Here is a 25,229-nt window from a genome sequence, read left to right on the forward strand (position 1 = left end):
ATGAAGGACATTCAAGACGTTGCGACGAGGTTCCTCAGAGCCATACCGAAGGAAGACTTCAGGCACTGCTTCAAGCAGTTACACGGGCAGTTCCAGCGGTGCATTGAGTCGGCGGGGGACTACTTTGAATGACCCATAATAAAAATTAAACGTTATTGATGCCTTCCATTTTATTTGACAGCAGTCACCATTTCACTGGGACACACCTTGTATTGTGTAGGCGTGGAGTAGAAGACTTGAAGTGCTCAGAGAGCAAAGCTTCAAAAGCTGGGCGAGGTCTACGTGTTCTTTGCTCTCCTGCTATTATTATTATTATCAGCGTGCTCGAAAATTTCAGTTGCAGTCATGTGGTTGTGGAATGACTGCAGGCTGACCTACGTGCCTATTTGAAACTGGCGGTAGCATGACACATTTTGTGTGCGTTCATTTCTTTCCCCTAAATTTGCGCTGACTGCTTTCTTCTTGTTCTCGCTGCACAGTAATACGCTTGCTCTACGAAATTATGTAGTGTTCAGGGTCAGGCACGTGGTAATGCTATTAGCAGTAAAGTGAATCATTTGTTATACCTCCAGGGTCCCCAGATGCGCTGGAAAGAAAAAGACTGAAGATCTTGAAAGCCCTGAATGTTGTTGGGATATATGTGGTGGCATTGTACGTATCTTCGTTTGGTTCATTTTATACTTTGAGATGATTATTGCTTCATTCTTGTGCACTGTGTAAATGTTCTTTGATCAGCGGCTGTGACAAAGCATATAGTAGCCAGAAAAATGCCTTCTGTGGTTCATATTTAACAAAATAGCTGTGTTGTCTGAAATGGAGAGCAGAGATCCTCGTATTCTACAGGTAGTAATTACTGTTCGCTGTGCAGGTTGAGGAAGAACCCTGCACCAGTTGCCAGGAGCACAAAAGGAAGATTGAGGACCTGACACATGACAATGCCAAGCTGGCAAAGAAGCTTCGAAAGGCAAAGGAACAGTGCCGTATGTTACCAACTTGTTTCATTGTCCGTTTTTTTTTTTTCTTTACGGTGCATACTCGAAAAGGAAACAGCAGTATGCACGACATGTTCCTACCATGTTCCATTGTAAGGCGACAAATCATTATGCAATTAAGTCTGCCTAGCGTGTCTGCAGGCTGGTTCATTTCTGTGTGGAAGGTACTGGTTTGAATTGTTCCAATTCACTTTGTAACTTTTGAGCCCACTGAGTTAGGTGGAATGAAGTTACATTCGATTATATGAGTTGTCATTTCTAAATTGCAAGTGTTGTTGTAGGTTAGCTGATTCCTAGCAGGTGTCAGCTGTGTGTTGACATTTTTTATTCACTTGACAGGCCGGCATGCAAGTGCCAAGGTAGGTCTTCCTTTTCGGCACACATTTATGTTTTCCCACAAGCTTGTTGGGGGCAGTGCAACCGACGTGCAGATAGCCATTCCTGTTTATTGCACACAGGGCCATACATTAGCGTTGTTGTTCTTTCTCTCTCGCGCGCGCGCGCTTTTTTTAAATAATACCTTGGTATTGTGTTTAGAAATGGCAAGTATGGTGGGGAAGATGGAGGACCTAATCACAGCAGCATCCACTCAGCAGGCTTCTGCAGTGTGTACCGCAGCAAAGGTATTACCTCTACCTTGGTCTTCCATTTGTATGCATTTAAACTCGTGTGCTAGTGCCTCAAAAGTGTGGCCTTCTTATCTATAAATTTGTAACCATACTCAATTGCAGGTGGACATAGATCTTGTAGATAGATAGAGCTTGTTCGAACATATTTGCTCGTATTCAAGTGCCTCGATCGTAACTGCAGGGCCCCGGTCAGGAGAAGTGAATTGGCTACACAGTACTACTTGTACGCAACGGTATGTAGTACGGGAGGGAGCGACACGGCTGCCGCCATCGAGCAGAACTCGCACCAGGCGTCGTTGGCCATTCTCGCCCTGTACCCGTACCTTTGCTGTTTGCAAAAGAATTTCCGGTTCAGGCTGCACTTTGTGAGCCTGTGGGGCAGAGGACATGGTCGTGACGATGTCCTGAACCACTGCAGCGCTCGACGACGGAGCAGCAGATGTCATGACGATGTCGATGGCTTCCCGCCAATGGACAACCGACATTCTTCCCCCCTCTATGTTGAGCAGAGTTGATCCAACGCTCGCTTTCCGCATGCCACGAAACACCTCTCGTCAAGATGCTGCATTAATCCACCGACTGCGCCTCGATGTGCCCTTTACAGCTCAGTGGCGTTACCGCTTGAGACAAGTTGACTCTCCCACCTGCTGCCACTGTGGTGTGCTTGAGGATCCGGAGCATATTCTTCTTCATTGCTCCCACTACCAACCTTCCCGAACCACACTCTCCGAGTCTCTTCGTCAGCTGGACTCTCGCCCCTTCTTCCTATCGAAATTGCTTGGTCCCTGGCCTAATCCAGCCCAGCAACGCGCTGCGCTCAAAGCTCTTCTGACATTTCTGGACACCATCAGACTTCGATCGTTATTGTGACAGGGCTCGTTATTTTATTCCCCACATTCCCACCAGCAGTGGGGTAGAGTATCGCCTGTGGCGATGAACATCCCCACTCTCCAAAGCCAAAATAAAGTTGTTGCTGTTTTACAGGAGTGCTAAGACACTGAGCGTACCGCCAACTGCTCATGGTACCTTTTTCCCCGTGTATGTGTTCAAGTGGCTTAAATTAAGTTATGTGCTGTCATTGGTAATCACGATCCGCCTGCAACAAGGAGCACATTGAGCACCAATGAGTGTTTTTAAGGTATCTGAGGGTCGCACACCAAGGGCCCTATCCTGGTCAAAGTAATCGAGCTCGATTGCTTCAAATCTCTTCTGTCATTGGTGGACAATCTAAAAAGGCGTGAATATTAAAAGTGGTTCACACCTTTTATCAACCAATGACACAACGTATTATCTTGGGATGCTACCCGCCTTATCGATGTTTCCTCCTGAGAACCCGAAGGCCACACCTGTGGCCTGCCCGCCTTTCATCGCCTTGCCTTGTTGCTTCGGCTGTTTGGTGTCGGAACCAGAAAGCTCTTCTGGCGTAAAGCTGAATTTCGTGGGAAATGTGCGCAAAAGCACGCTCGTAATTTCCTTTTTTCATTTTGTTATTTTTCATGGTGTACAGATGTGCAAGGCAGCAATGTATCTGTGACACCGTGACTGTACTTGACGTTTATAATAGCGGTATGTGGCCGTGAGATGGCGCCGGTGGCCCATGGCGGCATCAGAGACTTCGGCAGGCGACAAAACAAACCCACAAAGGATCGAACGGACAGTGTGGCGCGAAGCGTAAACGCGACTATAAGAAATCGGTTTGTGCTTTAAATCATGAGCTTCAGCTTATTTTTGTCAATTTTTGTGTGTGTTCGAGTGCTGACATGCGATGACGTTATGGAAGTCGTCCTTCAAATGCTTCCTTCGTGAGTTGTGGGGGTAATAACGGTACTCAAATGATCGTTGATGCTCTACTCCACAAGCAGTGAATTTTGATCGATGAGTATTTTGTGTGCACACTTCTATTGCAAGAACATCGATTGCACGACGCTTCGAAAAGCGCGCCACTCTCACACATACGAGCGGCGATCGGCGCAGAGAAATTGTGACGGTGAAGCGCATTGTGCATCGATACTTTCTGCATTATTAAACCATTAAACGAAAAAAGATATGAACTTTTTGTTGTCACGAGCACATACACACTTCATACAACATCATATAAAAGTATGCATGCGGACGCATCACTAAAGTCGCGCCGCTCAAAGTAATCGACCCCTTTTCGATAGATTACTTTTAAGCTTTGAAACTAATCTTTTACGTCATGATTGCGTCAAAATGACGTAGGGCCACGGTCCTGATTAGCATGAAGCCATGAGCTAGGGAATGCTAGGGAGAAATGCAGGGACAACTAAGACGGCCATATTCAGTAATAGAGGCTAGACTCTACATTGGGGCGCCACTTTCCAGTAGCATTTCACGGCTGCACGTAGTCGCGTCGCCGCCGTCCTTTTTGGCCGCCGAAGCTACAGAAATCGACCGAACGACTTTCTCTCTAGTGTTCACCAGCGTTTCATTTTACGAGTATGAAACCGAAACTGGAGTTGTAGTTCATTTGAGAACGTGGTTGTGGTTGTCGTACTTTTGTTGCATTGCTGTTCGCTATCGGACGAAGAGAATGAAGTTATGTGTACTACGAGAAACCGTGACAAGAATGAGGTTTTCAGAAGGCGCTTTTGTGGCTCTTGTTACTATACATTGTTAGAATGCAGAAGCTCAGTATTTTATTTCAAAGTATGGCCCTTTGGCGATGAAACTTGCCATTCATGATCTTAAAAATAAATGTGCTCTTTCTCCAAGACGCCATCGGCCATCTCCGCGCAAGTTCTCACACCACCGTAATGACATATGCACTGTAGCAATTGGCTGTATGAATGGCAAATGAATACAGTCAACAACTGTGCAGTTGTTGCATTGCTTATAGCGCATATTAGTCGTATTATGAAATAATGCAGCTTATTGGTGTTGTATGGGTGCATTCCAACGTAGGCAAGGACGTAGCCGGATACCGCATTCGTACCACAAGGTTTACTAACTCGCTATCCGCTGTTTCTTGCGAAGAGGACATACATGTTGGTTGAACAATTACGTGTGACAGAAGTTTGTGAGCCGTTTGTTGGACTCCATGTAGGTGCGTCTACATGGTGCGGCTCCAGCGTTGAACTGCGATTTCCTTTTCCGTTACGCGTTACGGTAATGGTGGAAACCAGTCTTCACCGATCATGAGGAGGTGCGCCTGCAAGGCGGTTGACTCTGTTTAATTGCCACTGTTCAAGAATGGACTTGGGGGGGGGGGTGGAGGGGAGCCAAGGGGTCGTAAGCCCCCTAGATATGTGCTCTTGTAAAATTTTGCAAATGTGGTTGTTATGTCAAATTCTTGCACGGAACACCATGCCACAAAAAATAAAGTATATCAACAAAGTATACAGTTGTTTTCGCGTGTAAAATATTTAAAACAGTGACATATTGGTACAGAGCCCTATGTACTCATGCACGTCCGCCCCTGATGACAACTGGACGTGTACATTGCAATATATGAGCATCAGTTGCGTTCCACGCCATGCATAGTTCGCGGTCCGGACACAAACTCAACGTCGAAACGCGCATGTCCACCCACATGTTGCACCCAAGTCGTGCAGGCGACGTGTGCTTATCAATCGCACTGTCAGCGCGCAGATACAGGTGCACGTTGGAAAGGAAAAAGATAAGTAATATGTGAAGGAGGCTGGAGGAGTGGGGAAAAATATCGGCAACGTAATTCCTTGGTTCGTGGCGATAACGGGGTTGCTTTATCTGCGGGGCGTATCCCGAACATCGTGTGCTAGTACTGCTGAAACGCGGCCCTCTACATCACTTTTCTGCTGCTCCCAGTTGAATTCTCCTCTGCGCTCCATTCTTTAGTGATTTTCTCTACGTTGTGCCGTCCGAGTTTTATTTGTGTTGTGTGTTTGTGACTTTTTCAACGTGTATATTGAGTGAAACTATTTTAATTGTACATTTCCACTTTTTATAACTTTTTATTGTATTTTATCTCTTTTTTCTCTCTCTCTCTCTCGCTATTTGCAATGCAATACGCTTTGCGGGGAGTTCTGCTGGAGCACGACGCTGAACGGACATTCCGGGAGCGTGCGGATGCTTTCGAGGAAAGTGACCAAGTTTTCGTCAACAAATATAGGTTGACGAAGGAACTCGTCCGCTGGCTCTGCCACCAGCTTAGGCCCGCGTTACAACCTAGAAGGGCGACAAGGAGGACCTTGACAGTTGCGGAGCAGATACTGATTGCCCTTCGCTTTTATGCCACGGGCAGCTTTCAGGGGATGGCTACTACTGACCGCGATCTGTCCGTCTCCCAGAGCACAGTCAGCAGGGTGCTGTTTAGAGTGACGAATGCCATTGTGCTTCGCCTTGCACCGCTGTGGATTAAATTCCCCCTAAGCTCTGCAGAGGTGCACGCGGCAATGGCTGGTTTCCAGAGGAAGTGGAAGTTGCCCGGCGTAATTGGTGAGTGCTTCGTAAAGTTAGTTAATGGGTTATGGGGGATCTCTCAACAAATGTACCCATGTAACATATCGATTAACAGAGCACACAATTTGCTACGCAGGCTGCATTGACGGCACACTCGTCTGCGTCACTGCTCCCTCCGAAAGCAGTGGGCAATGTCAGAAGAGCGCGTTCTTCTGCAGAAAGCAGTACTTTGCACTGAACGCGATGGTCGTAGGTATTCATCCCCTACCTCCTTTGCAATGAAGTGTTTGCACGTTTTAAGCAGCTTCTTGAGTCTACGTAGAAGACCCATTGTTATGTGGTGCTGTTTCACCTACAAAATATGGCTCTCGTGTGAGAATGACCTGATTACGCGTGGCAGTGGAAGATGTTTCACAAGCAGTGTCATCATGTGTTTTACGTGTGTGATTCGTCGATGACAATCACCTCTCTAGACTGCTCCTTTTCCGGGGGGACGCACGATGCCTACGTTTGGCGGCACAGCGAGCTGCGAGAGGAGCTCCGCAGCACGCATTCATCTAACGTGCGCAAGTATCTGTTGGGTAGGCTCTACTGGAAGTTCGATGGGACCAGAACATGATATTCCTCATTTTGCTTAGGTGACATTGGTTATCCCTTGGAGCCCTGGCTCTTGACTCCTTTGCCAGGCGAACAGGAGCCGTCGACACCGGAAGCGCGGTACAGCAGTCGACACCGACGTGCACGCAGCACAGTGGAAAGGTGCATCGGCCTCCTTAAGGCTAGGTTCCGGTGTCTGCAGCGCTACAGGGGTCTACACTACAGCCCCCATAGGGCATCCAACATTGTGGTGGCTTGCGCAGTGCTTCATGACATCTGCATGCACTGGCGCGCGCCCCCCGCTGATGCCCAAGGTGAAGACGACCTCGATGACGGCGAGGCGAGCGAGGATTCCACTAGCCATCCTGTGCCCCCTCGCGAAACAGACACTTATGAGGCAGGTGGTGCGGTTCGAGCACAGTTAATTGATGACCTGTGGCGAGCGTAAGCAGCGCTGGCCGCGTCTCTGTCACTTTGTGGTTCTATGGGGTTGGTTTTCTCCTCTTGCTTTGGTCTTTTAAATTAACATGTCTCGTTCTCGCTCAGGTGGTGCTGCTTTGCCGGTGTATTTCCATGCTACTCGATCGGCCACCATAGGAACAGCCTGAGTGCTTCGCCGACTGCTAAGGAAACAGGGAGGATATATTCTTGTCTGAAGTTGTCTGTGGCATACCCCGGAGAAACCGTCGACATCAAAGCCGTCGTCCGGATTCGAACACAAGACACCTCCCGCGGTCTCGGCGCGGAAGCTTAGCATGCTAAGCACGCATCATATGCTCAGAGTCGATAGTTAGCGCATGGCGGATATCTGCTCATTTGCCGTGTCACTCTCTTGAACACCTTGCACGTAAATCAACGTACATAATGACTGCAAACCCTTCATTATCAAACGTTAGATGGATCGAAGCAGTATCTCTGTAACTGTGTCAGCGCGCCTCCCACCTAGGCGCTACTTGCTGGAGTCCAGCGTCATCGGGTAGTTTATTTTGCACAAGAGTATGCATTGCACAATGGTGAAAAGCACCCGCATATTATGGGCCATGTCTCCACGCTATTCATTTCATAGTTCAGAGTTGTTCTGATCCCAGAGTCGCGTGCTCCAACCCGACCGAGGACGCTGGCAGCTCCGTGGCGAGGTACAAGTTGCCCAGCACACAGTCTTCTGCGAGGGACGTTAAACACGGCGCTCCTTGTAGCATTTGCAGGTGGGCAAAATTAAATCACAGACGCGAGCACTGTGACGTCGCTATCATGATTACAGCTGTCCCGCGACGTAAAGTCACGAATTATCAGTTTGCAGTTATCATACGCGCGTGTCTGTGAAGTCTGCAACGGCAGGCACATGCTGAAATTGCGGTGAATAGTTGCAGGCTTTGTTGCTACGTGTCTGTCCATAATACATGTCGCTTTATTGCAAATAATAAAAAAAGGCATTTGAAAACGTTGTCTCATTTCACAATATCAAGAATTCTCTATGCTTTCAAGAACCTCATTACGTTACTCGTTTTAAGATTGCGAACCAAGCTAGAACAACGCACACACAAGGGAAAGAGCACTCGGAAAATTTTAATGGAACTGAAACCCCCGACGATCAGCCCCCACATAAGGAGTCAGCAGACAAAACAATGCAGCTACGGCTTGTATAAGAAACAGGTCCTAACCTAAGAGCGACATGGAACTCTTTCTCTTGATTCCTGCCTGAATGACTTTGGTATTCCTTCTACGGGCTTTTTAATGCACTGAATTTGTCAGACAACGCCATACAACAGGTACTGCGCATACGTATCGCAAATATGTGTGGTAAGACCATACGAGCCCTATATGTCCGCTTTCAGTAAAACTTTTTGGGGAGCATTTGTTTCGGTCCGGCTGTACGGTTGTTTCGCGGCACAGAAATCGCTCCTCTTTGAAGAAAAGAATGCACCGTACAAGATTGAGGGGCGCACTCGCGCTTCCATAGAGGGGGAGCAAAACCAAAATGAACGCTATGTTTTCGTCGCACACCCTGTTTACACTATACAGTCTGCATACATGTCCATGAGCTATATACACAGCCGAAAAGAAACGAAAGACAGGTACAGAGTTAATGGGAAGCAGCAACTGAGAAATTTATTTACAATTCAGTATATACAAATACGTACATGCTGTCTCAACCAACATCACCTACAGAAGGCATGCCTATTGCCTCCTCTCCCTCCTTTGCTACGTGGACATATAAAGTCCGAAATCGTCTGATTGTGAATCGGTGTTCTGCGAAATCAACAACTCGCCAAATGATCGCAGCCAATTTGAAACTTGAAGGCCTGAATCTGTAGACAAAGAGTGCAACACGCTTTCCAGGAAAACAGTCTTGCGGAAAATATGGGACCATATTGTGTTTCATTTTGAAGTGTTCCATATGTACAATGTATACTACACTATATATGCACTATGCCTACAAGTTGATCGTGCCCTCCTAGCCGAGGACGGCCGTTTCGTCCTACTTGGGACTCTTCAGCCCGGCGCAGGGAAGTAACACAATCTTGGGTTGGGTCTTGAGAGTATGCTCTGTGGCGGCACGTGGCTGTGCCTATGTTTACCAGTTGATCGTGCACTCCCAGCCGAGGACGGCCGTCTCGTCCTACTTGGGACTCTTGAGCTCGGCACTATATACATTATATACACTATATACATTACATACACTATATACATTATATACACTATATACACGCCTCCGCGCCGTGATGCGTAATTATGGTCCCTGGCGTGGCGTCGCTTCCCTAGCCAGGCCAGCCAGGAAGGCCCGGAACATGGCTTGGTTCTTTAACCATGTGATACAGTGTTAGAGGATACCCAAGACACGTCATAAGGTATGTGATGCAAATGATTACCCGTTGCTGGTGAGCCTCTTGCTGGCGTACAGAGGCGGTGATAGCCGCCGCGACGTTGTCCAGGCCCGCCGCTACCCACTCCATGACCTGCGTATGCTACGCGACCGCAGCCATTAATTAATTCATCAATCCGGGCGTGCAGCCGGCGATACACACACACACACACATCATTACGCATTGCGATGCAAATGATTACCTGCTGCTGATGGACCTCCTGTTGGCGTAAGGAGGCAGTAACTGCCGTCGCAATGCCGTCGAGGACCTCTAAGACACGGTCCATTGTGTGGGTGTGCTGCGCGGCCCCAGCCATCAACTCGTCAATGCGAGCGTGCTTTCGACTAGGCTGAGGACGCGGTGGGCTGTCAGGGGAGGCTGCGAAAAGAATGGCCCACGTTAAAAAATGTCCTACATCATTCAGTAGAGTGTGTGTGTTTGTTTCCTATAGTCAGAATAAAAAGGACGTGGAAGATCCTCAAAATACTATCACCTGTCGAGCTATGTCGGGGAGGTTCCACTGATGGAAGGGACCAGTCCTCCTCGTCCGACTCGACATCCTCCACATCATCCAGCGGTACGGCAGAAGCACTGGGCGCCGACGAAGAAGACGTGCTCGGACGCGGCTCCGACGACGTACGTGGCGCTGAGGACGCGCTGGGTCAGGCTCGGGACGCCTGCACTGGTTGCGGTAACACATGTCATTACAAAAAATATCGCGTCGACGAAAACCATCAAATACACACCGCTACAAAACGTCACTTACGAGGCCGCTGGAGAGACGTCGGTTGGACGAAAAGCTCTCCACTCTGCAAGCCCCCAGGAGCTGTAGAGCACGCGCATCAATGTCGTTGAACTCACCAACGGCGTCCTCAAACGTCCTCACGTTGCCGGTCCTGGTGCACGCAGCCTTCCAAGTTGAGTACTTTAGTTTGATGGTGCGGCGCTTATTAAGCCACACCGTCCGCCACTGCTGCGGCGTGCGGCGGTATGACTGACCCTGGTTGAGGGTGTCAGCCAAGGCTCGCCACTCGGCCTCCAGGCCCCCACCGCCACGCGGATGCCCGGACATATCGTCCGCGGGATTTGCCAAGTGCCTGTTGGCTTCCAGGTATGAGATAAGCGCCTCCATGCGCTCCTGAGACACTTGCGGACCACGGACACGGGGCCTCGTGGCCGCAGCTCCAGGTGATGCGCCTTTGCTCGCCATTAGTGGAAAGGAAAATGGAACGAAGGCACAAGTTCATTGTTGCCGACGTTGCAAACGCGCTGTCCGCCAGAGCATATAAACAGTCCTCCCGGAATTCGTTGTAAATGTACCCTGCAATGCCCTATTGTAGCTCTGTTTTGCGCAGATAATTGTACATTATTCGCGCTTACCCCCAGGTACAGAACACACTTAACATATATTTTGTGCTGGAGTACTTAACCCTTTGAGGGGTAGTGGTTCCGTGGTGATACCACACCTATTTCGTCCCCTGTAGCTCAAACGGGCAGTGGCACAAACTTGAAACCACGCAAGCAGATGGAGCACGTGTCGCCCTCTCGGAGCAAGCAGTGAAAACGCGCTTGAATTTCATCTTCGCGGTTCGCGGGCTTTTCGAAACAATGCAATTCACGTGCGAGTGATCGGGTTGTTTTGTTCGCTCTGTTTCTTCGACTATATAGTTCCCACGCACGCACCAACTGCTATTTGGAGAAAAGTAGACCTTGGAGGTAAGTAATACATGGTTTGGCTTCAATATCATGACGCTAAATGTTCGAAAATTGGAGCAACGTTTGCGTGGTTTCAATTGGAGCCACTGCCCATCTAGGGTACAACCGACACTATTCTGTTTTGTCGCAGGGATGGCCTTTTCTTCGTCTTTCTTTTACCGGAACAAAGCTGTTCCAGAGGACATTCCGTCTGATACAGAGTCTGTTGTGTCAGGGAGTGACACTGACGATGACTTCACGCCCCGTGATGATGAAATATCAGAGAGAGGAAGCATGTCGGGTGAATCTGATGGGGAAGACGAGGATACAAGCACTGTCACCAACAAAAGGCCCATAAAGTGGATGAAAAAGGATTATTCACCGTCCCTGAATCAATTTTCTGAGTTCACTGGAGTCCTATGTGACAGCGCATTTGAGACTGAAGTGCGCCCTGTGGATGTGTTTCTCCAGTTGTTTCCTGAAGATTTGATTGACGACGTGGTCTTTCAGACCAACTTGTATGCCGTTCAGAACGCTACGACATTTCCCCCAACAAATAACGAGGAAATGAAGGCATTTCTGGCCATAAATATCCTCATGGGAATCAAGAAACTCCCGAGCTACAGGGACTATTGGTCTAGCATGGAAATAATGAGGGATCCGTACATTGCAAACGTCATGTCGGTAAAGCGCTTTAGCAGCCTTCTTTCTAATTTTCACATCAACGACAACAGCAGGGCACCTGAACGTGAAACGAAGGATTACGACAAGCTCTACAAGGTGCGCCCACTGCTGAACAGGCTCAGCCAAACTTTTGCAAAATGTTACGCCCCAACCAAGTACCAGAGTGTCGACGAATCTATGATAAAATTCAAAGGGAGGTCTACGCTAAAGCAATATATGCCGCAGAAGCCGATCAAACGCGTGTACAAGGTGTGGGTTCGAGCCGACGCAAACGGGTACATCTGCCAGTTTGAGATCTATACTGGCCGTGGAAAGGATACGGTGCCCGAGCACGGCCTTGGTGAACGTGTTGTGCGATCCCTGTCAGAGGCCCTCCACAACAAACATCATCACGTGTTCTTTGATAATTTCTTTACATCGGTGCCTCTGCTCACAGACCTTCTGGAGAAAGGTGTATATGCCACTGGTACCATTCGTGCAAACAGGAAGTTTCTTCCAGAACTCAAGTCCGATAAGGCAATGAAAAGGGGGGACGTAGACCAGAGAGTGTCAGCTAGGGGTATCTTGGTAGCCAAATGGAAAGACAAGAGGTGTGTGACAGTTGCATCAAATGCCCACGGTACCGAAATATCAACAGTGCCGAGGAAGTCCAAAGACGGATCAACAGAAACCATCCCGTGCCCACAGGTGGTCCTAGACTACAATTCCCACATGGGATACGTGGACAAAGCTGATATGATGAAGAGTATTTATGAAATCGACCGGAAAAGCCGCAAGTGGTGGCATCGGATTGCTTTTCATTTCCTGGATGTTGCAATAGTAAACGCGCATGTCCTATACAATCAGGTAGCCACGAATGCTAATGTCACCCTCAAGGATTTTCGCACGGAACTTGTAGCAGGCATGCTGGGAGCACAAGAACTCAATAAAAAGGGGACAAAAAGGAAGCGATCTGAGGTTTGCTCATTCAAGAAACAGGTTCCCGCTGACATCAGGTATGACAAGGTTGCCCATCTGCCGATACATTCAACGTCGAAAAGGTGCTCCCACTGCAGCACGAGGGCCACACCCAGGCGTACTCGGTGGATATGCAGGACGTGTGATGTGGGACTGTGTTTGCAACAAGAAAGAAACTGTTTTATTGAGTATCATACAAAGTAAACGTTGTGTGCTAAATGGGCAGTGGTTCCATATGTGTGCCACGTTGTATAATAAAAAGTATGAATAAATTTTTGAAAAACTTTGTCTTAGGGGGATCGTACGCCTGAAACCGAGCGCAGGGCGGTTTATCATCATAAAATAAGCAGTATAAAGTAGGGTGCCCCTGAAAGGGTTTAAAATCTGCACAAAATGCTCCATGGGTTACAAACCATATACAGGGTGTCTCACCGAAAAAGGACCAGGGGCTAAAAAAAACCCGGAGTGCTGGACACAAATGGAGCCAACTGTACGTATTTGCCAGTTGCCAGGTCTATAAAAAAAATTATCAGCCCTTCTTAATTAATTAGTGATAATTTTTTTTCTAACTTTTTCATTATAAAACATACGAAGTTGTTCCAATGAGAACATCTGATCTCTTCGGTCGCCTGATACCAAAGCCGTTTTCAGAACAAATATCCGTTCGATAGATCGTCCGCAAAAAAATTGTGAAAGCACACCTTTTTTTCTATTCTTTATTTCGTTCATTGCGCATCTTCGAGGACGCGTATTTCCTGTATTGTATTATATATATATATATATATATATATATATATATATATATATATATATGCTGCTGTCGAAACGTCGAATACCTCCTCTTAGTTTTTAATGAAGTTCCCCTTTTATTCCTCGTCCTATAGAAGCATTGTCTCTACTTCTGATTCTTACTGAATACCTTTGTTTTTCGTGGTCAACCGCATTCATTTATTTCAACTCCTATTGCCTGCGTACTGCTGATGATGGCCCAACAAGGCCGAAACAGCTGTCCAGTACTGGCATGGTGACGTTTGAGTTACAAACATATGCTATACGTGCAGCCAAAGGGCTCCGGCTATTTTTTTTTTTCATTTTATACTTCACTGGCTTTGCACTGGGCTTTCAGTGAGTGAGTTATCTCACCCTGACGGGAGGAATCACGTGTTACGTGACCTTCTGACGCCATCCACTCAAACGTTGCCTGCCTGCGTACTGCTGATGATGGCCCAACAAGGTCGAAACAGCTGTCCAGTACTGGCATGGTGACGTTTGAGTTACAAACAAACATATATATATATATATAATACAATGCACAGATATTTATGACTCATATATGACTCTGGAGAGCCCTCGTTAACTCCGCTACATCACGGCCACATCAATATTTCGCTGTATGACGAGCTAATTCCTTTCGCAAGGTTCGCCGCCGTGCTGTGTTGGCATGCACATTGGCAGCGTCACATTATGTAGGCACATTGCAAAATCGGTGAATAAATATGTTAGCAGACTGTATGTGGTAACAGAAGTTGTGTAAACCATGACAAACACGCGCTCACAAACACGAACTTTTACTAGCATGCGAAAAACGAAAACACCATTTAAAGCACGGAGGAAGGAAACACAGGAGCGGCCTTTCCAACTTTTTGCCATCGGGACGAGATGGGGTAACTTCGCCAATAATTCTGGCGGTTACCGTGGTACAGGGAGTATCCCAATGAAGACTACTGAGGGGTGCTCGAATGTTTTCTGTGGTGGGTAGTCCAAGAGGACTACCCTAATCCCAGAGCAAGAGGGTTCGCACACCCCACCCACTCCTGTGCCACCATCATCTCTCCCCTCCCTCTTTCTCCCTTCCCTTTCCCCCCTTCCCCGGGTGCACCGAGCCGCCACTTCAGAGCAGGCTGACCGCACCTTCCCCCTACACCCCCCCCCCATCGGGACGAGCGTGCCAGCTTCGCAATGCATTCTGGGATGTTCCTGTCTACCATGTGACCGCTCACGTGACCCCAAGAGCATGCGCAGCCCAGCTCTCACAGCAGACGACGGGAGTCGTGATTGTCTTGCAGTTCAGATATGTGCATTGTGATGAACGCCGCACGTCCAGCTTTATTTGTGTGTGTTCGGAGGCTTACTCTTGGTTTACCCTTCTACTACAAGACCGGTCAGGGTCTGCAGGACAACCACGTAGGACTAGAAACATCATTCGTGGCAACGATGTTTGCGTGGCGACGTGGCCACGTTTTGTGTGTTTGTTGCTGAAGTGGTAAAGCATGCCAGTAATCAAATTTGTAGAACGATGGAGAAAATCAATTGAATCCGCAGCTGTAGCACAGCCACAGCTTGCAAAGGAACGATTCAAGATGACTCTCTCACAGACAGGAGTACGAAACAACCGGTCAAGTACGTGCTTACGAATGAAACGTATTCCCGTGGCAGAGCTGTTTTCTGTTGAACCACAGCCGCAACCGCGGTAAGAACACGTTAACACTACGTTGTTTTTGCAGTGGTGTTCACATTTTAAGAGTAAATGACTTTGGAAAAGCATAAAAGCAGCGCGAGCAACAAAGCGTTGCTAACCCGAAACTTTAGAGAGGATCACGTGGTGGACAGGAAGTAATGGCGGTTTTGACTGGAGCGACCGCCAGAGGGGTCCCACGGAAATCTGCTCGAAACGGCCGCTCCTGTGTTTCCTTCCTCCATAATTTAAAGACTACGCGCCAACGAACGTTGGAGACCATGCATTCAGTTTCGGTTTCGGGGCCGAAATGGTCACGTTTACCTGGGCGGCATGGCGGCGGCGTTGAGATTGTCCAAGCAACCTTTTGGCGTGAACGGATCATTCGCGTTTTACTATTAAAGTTGTAAGTATTTAAATTGTTGCGCTGTGCTTTATATTTGAGACATGATCCCTATTCTTTTTCGACATACAATATATTACAATCCGGTACATAGCGCCTCCGCAAATCCCAGATCATATCCACGTATTCACGGTTGCTGCTAGGAAAAACTAGGGATAAATTTCCCTAGAAATGGGCGGGCCTTAAGGGCGGAGTATTTTATTGTAGCCCCATCTGGCCCCACCCTAGAGCTCGTGACGTAAAGTAATCGAGGTCGATTACTTTTGACGAGGATAGGGCCCCAAGACTGTGACACAGACGTCTTTATCTGACCTCATTTGCTGATAGGATAAGGCGGCTAGAGAGTAGCTTCTTGGCAGTGTTCTCTGCTACACTATCAGTTACAAGATCCTGGAACATGTTACGGTGTGGCCAGAATGCTGGAAAGAAAGGGTGCTGATAAAAACTAGATATTGTTCTGCACACGAGCTACAGCAGAGGTTGACCCATAAGACATTTTCAGGGCGTTAACTTATGCTGCAAGCTACGACAAGGAACAAAAACTAACGAACTGCTGAGGGTCATTTTAATGCTTCTTTAAATGTGGCATCCCTGTCATGCTTCACGGATGTTTATTTTTTTGTGACAGACTTGCTCGGTCCCTGATGAGGGCACTGTTCGATCCCGAGGAGATGATCGGAAGAACTTTGTACGGTAAACCGCGCAATGCACACAAGAATGCTGTGAAAAAGCCAGAAGTCGACGAGACAAGGCGAGAGGCCATCCTGGGTATGTGACGATGGCAGTCTTACGACATGTTATGTTATCGAGCCATTCTAATTTGCATTTGGCATGTTGACAGCATCAACACAACGCTGGAAGTGTCTGTTGGTAGTGTCAGTACAACATCTTGCTGCATGTGGTTGATCTTCCTCAAAGTACACATCCTGGCCCAAAGCCCAGCATAACGTGTGACGGTGCAATGGTGAACACAACAGAAGGCCAGCAGTCTCCCATTCATCATTCACATTGAGCTGTGAATGTAAGTTCCCTTGCTTTAGTTCACAGTGATGGAAGTGCTGCACCATTTGCGCCATAATGCACCATAATTGGAGTCATGTGTACCCTTGCACCGAAACAACCATTTTCGTTTTTGTGTGCCCTGTTGAGTATTTTGTCCCAGATTTGCTTTGGTTCATAGCCATTTGCTTCGACTGGCCTTACATTTGTTTCAGTCTGACAAATGACTTCAGATACCTGTGTCTTTTGTAAAATTATTGCTGCACGCCCGTGTTCCACAGTATCAGCCTTTACATTTCCCCATAAACCCCGTAATTATGGATCGAAGGCATTAAGGATCAGGGCAGGACTCCACCCTTGTGTGGCACAGCTGTTGGGTGCAACATTTTGTCGGATAGAATGAGGGGAACGGTTCCTACATTCTGCTGCTGTTCGTCCACAAGAGCTGCATCACATAGAAGTGGAGCCTTGCAGAAATTCATAGCTTGATTACTTACTTTTGCACACAAAATTGAATGGCATGAACCACTTCCATCACTGAGTTCATTACCGGTACCATTGAACGGTGTTGACATGGTCTCCATCACTATTTCTAAAAATATATATAAGAAATGTTTGCGGCTGATTAGTTCAAATGTTGGTACTGCATATAGTGAGGCTTTACCAATGTTTTGAGTGCATGGCAGTGAATACTAACTGACGTAGTCTAGTCACTATCAGTTGGGGCACACGACAGTGCACACCAAACGACATAGGCTTGTCATTAGGCCTCAGCTGTGAAGAGAAAGACCATAGTGTTCCTTGTGACTTTGTATTGCTCTCTGCAGTTAGCTACGATAATCCTCCAGTACATCTTTGGTTATATACTAATATTCTTGCCGTCTTTTGCAGCGTACATATGCAAGAAGACGACGACCGGCCTTCGGGATATCAAAGAAAGTTTATTGTCTATGTTGTCCAAAATGAAACCATGAATAAATTCTTTCCGTTTCAAACTTGTTGTCCTACTTGCAAGTATGCATGTAGATGTCACGCCACAATACAATGCTGTGTACAGTAGCTCAGGTGGCCTTTGTAGCTGATGCGCCAATAAAACCCAAATCAAATCAAATCAAAGTAGCTGAGGTGCCCTCAGTGCATGGATTATAGGGGGAGGGAATAACTGAAATTGAAAGAAAAGCCTATAAGGGGCAAAAGAAATTCCATAGCAATTCAGGTGGTATTCATAAGGAAAGTTAAAGAATGTCAAAATAATTATTTCAAAAGAAGCCGTTTTGCAAAATTTCAATTGGAAGTCTGTCCCAAATAACCAATGAAATTCCAAAGAGACGCAAAAGAATTGGACAAACAAAATCTACATAACCTCTATTGGTTATCTATTGACCCTTTGGACTTCTTTCTGTTGGCATTCAAAAGAATGGACAAAAATTTTTGACAAGGAATTTCTACGGAACGATTCCTAGACGCTGAAAGATGGAAGTCACTGAAAAGGTTAGCCAGCTGCAGGACTCGAACCCACATCTTCTGGATTACCGGTCCAGGGCTCTACCAATTGAGCTAAGCTAACACGCCTTCTCAGCGACTTCCAAGGTTGCGTCATCTGAAGGAACAAACCAGTCACTCTCTCTCACTCATCCTCCTTTCACTCTTACATTTTTGCACACTCATACACACATTCATACGACAGGGATCGACGCATGCGGCAAATGTTGAACATGAGAGAACTGACGTTCTGAGGCTGGAACAACATAGAAGGGACAATCACATACAAGGCCTCAAGTTGCCTAAAAAATTAACGATGAAATGACTTCCATCTTTCATCGTTAATTTCTTAGGCAACTTGAGGCCTTGTATGTGATTGTCCCTTCTATGTTGTTCCAGCCTCAGAACATCAGTTCTCTCATGTCCTAGACGCTGTGTGCGTCGCATAATCTATTTCTCCATCGCTGACAATTTGCGTTTCACCATATTTCTACTGATTTCGACGGCAGATATACAACGTCGTTGTTGTCCAAACCGAAACCATGCACGCACGTGGTCCGTGGTGTGTGTAATCCCGGTCGTCTAAAATTGCCTGAAAGGACTGGACGTCGATGACGTACGCCCGGATGTATCCGGCGGTCACGCCCCGCTATTTTTGCATGGTAACTGCGCCCCCGGTGCACTGAATACGGTGAAAAGTCGGTGTGTGTATGATAGTGAGGAATCATAAGAACTGTTTCCGGCGGAGTATTCGGAATTCGCGAAATAATTTCATGTTCCCTTTAAGAACTGGTGCAGCGCGAGTACAGAAATTTTCTTTCGAAAAGAATGGACCCTTCTGGAACGTGTCGAGACATTCGTGATAACGTCTGTAACTTCGGTTTGGTAGCCAGCTCAAAATTTACGATGCAACGAAATTATGCCGAATTTCAGGACGCGATAACTCGGTGAGTAATAAACCAAGAGCACCCAACCGGCTGAATCAAGATAGATTACACTTGTAATATGCTAGCTAAGAAGGTTATTGCGGCGTCTGATGCGCAATGTATGGTTGTGGAGGGCGCGTGCGTGAGGGACGGAAATGTAGGGGTACGCGTACCTTGCGGGCAGTCTATCTCGCGAACGCGTGAAGCTAGGGCGCCTATAGAGGTGTCGTTGGAAAGCGCTTGAGAGGTTCTACCTGGACCTTAAGCGACATCGGCTTCAATAAAAATAACAAAATTTACAAAGTTGAAATGCCAAATATTTGCCGAATGTCGGCATATATGAAACTAAAATATGATAAGAAACGAAGGAAACGGCAATTAAAAAGAACGGCATCTCGAGAGGAACCCAAAAAGACCCCAAAGTCCTGCAGTGACTGATCGAGAGAGCTACGGGAGCGCCAAAGAAGATTAGCGGCAGAGGTAAATTCGACAGCCGGCGCGCAGAGCAAGCCCTTACGCTCTACCAGCGGGCCAACTTCGGCTTGTGCGAGTGTGCAAGCGACATATAAAGGCGATGGGGTGCATCCAGGGGGAGGGGGGAGGGCTCAGCAGCGTGGAGGAGCCAGAGCCCGCCAGAGAACGCGAGGCGCAGCCGCGATGGGAGGCGGCGCGCGCCGCCTTCACCATGTCGTTCGAGGCCAACCAGTTTGAAAAAAAATGAGCAAAGGAATTGGAGATCGTGACGTTGTCACGTAAATCATTACGGTTCGGACACGATTAAGCCCGCTCCAATATTTTGTTTTTGCTTTATTTCGGTAGGTAATGGCGCGGACTAATTAGTTGGGCCAAGCAGGACGGGGTTACAGCAGACATGATGACATCAGGATTAGGGTAAGGTGGAGCAAGATCAGACAGAAATTTGCAGTTGATCGTGAATTTTATCAGGGGTCTAGAGTTTCTGACCTGTAAATGCAGAACGAACGTAGTCGGTCTAACATGAACACACAACAAGAAATTCAAAAATGCAGATTGTCTCACCTTGCTCCAACCCTCGGGGCAAGCCGAGACACGCCGTGGTAATGAACTACACAAATTAGTTTTTGCAATCCAAGCAGACAAAGTGAAACCCGTGAGCCCCTACACAAGCCCCGTAAGCCACATGATGTGCAATAAAACCACACAGAGCCCGGTGCTGTTTTGTTCTACCGTCCTTTGCAAACAAGGCACCGCTAGTCTGATGTGTCGCTGGTCGCTCCCTTTTGAGTACGCTTCTGCTTTGCTGGTAGATATCCTAGAGAACAGGAAAATTTGCTGGAAAATCCTAGACAATATGAAAAAAAAAAATCTCTGAAGAACAAGCACAAAAGACACCTACAAGCTGACTTATCCGTTTGTAAATCACATTAAATTTAAATTGCATTAAATTTGATTAAATTGTAGCGTCTTGCCCGGTGCAGATCATCGGATGCATTAATTTTTCGGTTCAACACCGAAAATCAAAGGGTGTCCATATTTTGCATATATCTAGATGACTCTATTCTTGATGTTACACGCGCTTACGACACCGTGAATCACGCCTCGGTTCTGCATCCCCTGAGCCAAGCCGGCCTCCCTCTCATGATTACGAGCCTCTGTCATGGATTAAGGACTTCCTCCATGACAGGCAACTATTTGTTCGTACCCGTCAAGGGGATACGGAGCATGTACCGATGACCCATGAAGTCCCACAGAGGAGCGTGTTGAGTCCAATTCTGTTTAACGTGTCCATGGCGGGTCTCCGGAGCTGCATGGAAAGAAACTGTCAATTTCGATCTACGCGGATGACATCTGCATTTGGACCAGCGGCAAATCCCGTCCGGCCATCCAGCGGCGCCTGCAACACGCTTTGAACACTATTGAGCACTACCTCGCAACGGCCGACATGGACGTCTCGAGTAAAAGTCCGTGATGCTCCCGTTTACGAGAAGGAACAGGCATCCCTTCCCTGTTTCAGTTGATAATGTACAGCTGAGGAGTGCATCTTTCATCGTTTCCTAGGTGTCACGGTAGACGCCAGGCTGTCTTGGGTGAAGCACATAGCGAGCTTGGAAGCCAAGGTCCGCCACCGGTGGATTGCGGTGATCAGGCATCTGGCAGGCGTGAAGTGGGGCAGTGCCATGGCCTCGCTTTTGGCCGTCGACCGAGCTTTGGTCCGCGGGTCACTTGCATACAGATTGCCTATGTGTTGAATGTTATTCCACCTTCGTCAGTCCATAAGCTCCAATGCCTCCTGGCGTGCAGTCTCCGAGTGTGCTTGGGAGTCCCTCGGGCAGCAGAGACCCATATGGTCATTTTTGAGGCTAAGGAAGCCCCGCTTGAAGTTCTTCGCCACGGGGATACGTGTCGGCAGTACCTCCGTCTTCTAGCTCACCATCGGCGGCACCCGCTAGTTATGAAACTCCGGAGACGCAAGCACAGCAGCGCGCACCCATGTGTCTCTCAACTGAAGGCTAGTATACCCGGCTTTGTAGTCGCACCCACAGCTCCCCCTTTGGACTTTTTTGACACCCTGCATCTCCCTGTCGGTGCCTGGGCTAACAGGGAAGAAAAGCAACGTTGCTGCATGCGTGACGAAGCAGCTCACTCTCGACATGATGAGCTCGTGTTATGATACTTCCACCGCAGTTTTCACGGACGGCTCAACCACGAGGGGAAGTTCGTCGTCTGCCTTTGTCATTCCCTCCGAGTCAATTTCAGATGGCCATCATCTCTCACATAAAACATCGTCAACATGCGCTGAGCTTTATGCTATTCTTTTCGCCCTGTGGAAAATTACTGACAGCCCCGTTCGCTCCTGGGTCGTTTTTACGGATTCCAGATCTGCGCTGCAGTGTGTGGCAATTATGGGACTTCGCGGCTTCCTCAGTCCTGTGGTCATTAAAATTCTGCAAGTATATCAGAAAGCAAGCGCACAGGGCCACTCTATCGTCTTCCAGTGGATCCCGGGTCATTGGGCGTCAGCGGAAACGAGCACACAGATCGAACAGCCGCAGGCGCGCACCAGTACACCCGGCGTGTCCCCATCATCTTGTCTGGGGGGGATCGCCGTTACCTCGTCTCAAGCCTCACTGGCACAGCGGAAGGTTCCCTCGGTTATACCATGGGGGCAGGATACAAGGGATGCCTTTGGGAGCATAAAGGTGGCGCTGGCGTCAGCTACGGAATAACCGCTCCAGATGTTAACGGGGAATACTGCCTGACGACAGACGCGTCAGAGTTAGCTATTGCCGCTTGCTTTTCGCAACGTACAGAGGGTATGGACATGCCCATCGCGTTTCTTAGCAAAATATTGACACCTACACAGGTCAAGTGGGCAGTGATTGAGCGCGAGGCTTATGTGATTATGTGGGCTCTTGGTAAGCTAGACACTTGGGTGTTTGGCATGGCGATCACTGTCAGAACGGATCACAATCCGCTTGTGTACCTCTCCCGTTCAGCTTCGTCGAGTGCTCGCCTCACACGGTGGGCGTTGGCCTTTCAAAAATATGAGTTGAAGATTGAGTATATTAGAGGTAATTCAAATGTGGTTGCGGATGCGTTATCCAGATGAGTTAGTTGCGGTCAAAGGGGCTGTGCTTGTCCGGAATGAGGTCTTGGGGTTATGCGTTGTGTGTGTGGAGGTGTTTCGGGTAATTAACTGTGTACCTTGGAATTGGTCGGCCATGACGGTATGGAATGTACCACGGGTGTACTCGTTGAATTGTCTGCGTGGTTTGTGTGTTGGTGCTGGGTTTCGTTTCGCCACCGGATGGACTGGGTGTCAGATATGTGAGCAGGCTGAAACGCCCATCAACGTCTTCGGCGGGGAGGTCTTACACGGAAGACGATCAGCGTCGATGACGACGTAGATGCTTGGGCATTGGCTGCACGTGCCGAGCTCTGAAGCGCGGGCACTGGACATTCGTGAGGCATTCGGCGGACGATGCTCGAAGAAGCTACCCAGTCATTAAATGTTCTCTAACGAACCTGGAATTTGGCTCATTCTTACAGGCCGAGATAGACTCCCGCCGAATGCAGCGTTCCTTTACCACAATCTTCCACCGCATGAGACTTAATGTGGCTTTTACACCGGCTTTCAAACACCTCCTCGGTGTCGGCGGGTCCAGCCTCTGTTCCACGTGTGGTGTGCGCGGTGACCTTCATCACGTCCTCCTGGTCTGCGGACAGTACGATAGCGAGCGCGCCCTGATGGAAACTGCTCTCCAACACATCGATCAACGCCAGTTCGACTTAGCCAAAATTCTCGGGCCATGGTCGGACCCCTCACATCTGATGCAAGGCCTACGAGCTGTTGCTGAGTTCCTCTCCAGCACTGGACTAATGGAATAACTCTAATAGGACACCTTTCCATCATCATCACTTTAACGTCCCTTACACAAGCGCAATGGGGCAGTGTACCGCCATAACGGCGGAGAATGACCCACCACATCATCACATTTATGTGTGTGTGTGTGATGAAGAAACAGGACGTGAACTTACATTGACAGTAAAAGCCTGTGAAACGCTGCTGCACAGATTACAAAAGCACAAAAGCCACCTACTAGCTGACTTATCCTTTTCTAAATCACAGTAAATTTAAATTGCATTAAATTTAAATTTGATTAAATTGTAGCGTCTTGCCCCATGCAGATCATCGGATGCATTAATTTTTCTGTTCAACAACGAAAACCCAAGAGTGACCATATTTCGCATATATCTAGATGAATCTATAAAAAAATAGGACGTGAACTTACATTGTGAAACGCTGCTGCACAGATTACAAGACAAAGGACTAGTCTTTATATTCCAGGCAGAAGTAACCCATATTTTTTTATCTTCAACGCATGCACCAATACCTACAATTCTCACATGCAAGAAAGCGCGGGGGGGGGGTATGTTTATTGAAAAAAAAAAAACAGGAAAGGTTAGCTTGCTATTCCTTTCATAAAAAGAAAACTAAAAAAAAGGAAAGAAAATGAAAAGAAGGAAAGAAAACGGACATGTAGGGCCACCAATGAGTAAAGTTTCAAACGCATAGAGCAACGCGTCTCTGGGACAGGCGGCGTAGAGCAAATAATGTCTCATCTTGCCCCACCTTACCCTAATCATGATGAAAAAAAAAAAAGCAAAAGCTGACACATGTGCCCCCACTACAACGAAAACGCCATTGACGACGTAGAGTAGAAACATCTGTCTCGAAGTCTCCAATTCCATGGATAGCAACAACAATGGCAAATAATTCCAAACTTCAATTGTTCTGACGAAAAAGGGGCTTTCAAATTATTGGTTTCGGAAAAATTGGAACTAGCAAGAACTGAGCTGTGTCTTTCTAACAACAGTTGAACCTTAATAGCATTCTCAGTAACATGTTCTCAATATTGAACAATGTATTACTGTGAATCACCCCCTAGATAATTTTGTTTGTTTGTTTGTTTGTTCGATTAAGGGGTAGGGAATGTTAGCCATCCGAGTTCAGACCCCTGCGTAAGGCAGGGGTTTGCGAGAGGCAATGTCATTTGTAAGGGTCGTTCAAAGTTGGCCGAGATTTTTATTGCATTAAATACAGTGGAAAATTCCGTGAACACCAAAACTACGTCAGTGTTTCCAAGTATTCACCCTTACAGCTCTGTCATCGCTGCAGCAACTCTTTTATAACTTGTTTTGTACATTTTTGCGATGGAATACCCGAAGTTACGTGCCAGTGGTTATGTTTGACAAGGAGTTTAACTGATGTTGGAAGTAGGTGGCAACACTCATAAGCGGGAAATAGAAAACATGGCAAATGACATTCATTGGAACAGTTACTATAAAGTGACGATGATGATGATTGGAGTTTTAATGGCGCATCGACACAGGTCATAATGCGCCAACACTGTGATGTCGTGTCGAGTCGTGATGTGACTGTGACTGTGTCGAGGCGTGATGTGATGATGACTGTGTGTCGAGTGATGTGATGTCGTGTCGTGTCGATGTCGTGTCGTGTTGTCTTTTTCTGTTCCGTGTCTCTGTTTTTTTTATCGTCGTTTTCACAATGTACCAGCTCGGCTGCACCCTTGCACTTCTACCACTGTGATTAAAATGTGACTAGTTAAAAATAGGTGCAATGTTTAAAAAAGAGAGAAACAGCTGA

General features: G+C 47.5%; 1 protein-coding gene across 1 annotated transcript; it reads left to right on the forward strand.

Annotated features, from left to right (window-relative positions):
* The first annotated feature begins 5,619 nt into the window (after positions 1–5,619).
* Positions 5,620–7,370, forward strand: LOC135377321 (putative nuclease HARBI1). The gene is made up of 4 exons (XM_064609675.1): positions 5,620–6,055; positions 6,156–6,272; positions 6,658–7,060; positions 7,163–7,370. The coding sequence occupies exons 1-4, from the start codon at positions 5,620–5,622 to the stop codon at positions 7,368–7,370; spliced, it is 1,164 nt and encodes a 387-aa protein (XP_064465745.1).
* The last annotated feature ends 17,859 nt before the right edge of the window (positions 7,371–25,229 follow it).

This window comes from Ornithodoros turicata, chromosome 1 (assembly GCF_037126465.1).
Source record: "Ornithodoros turicata isolate Travis chromosome 1, ASM3712646v1, whole genome shotgun sequence".
Classification (NCBI taxonomy): Eukaryota; Metazoa; Arthropoda; class Arachnida; order Ixodida; family Argasidae; genus Ornithodoros; species Ornithodoros turicata.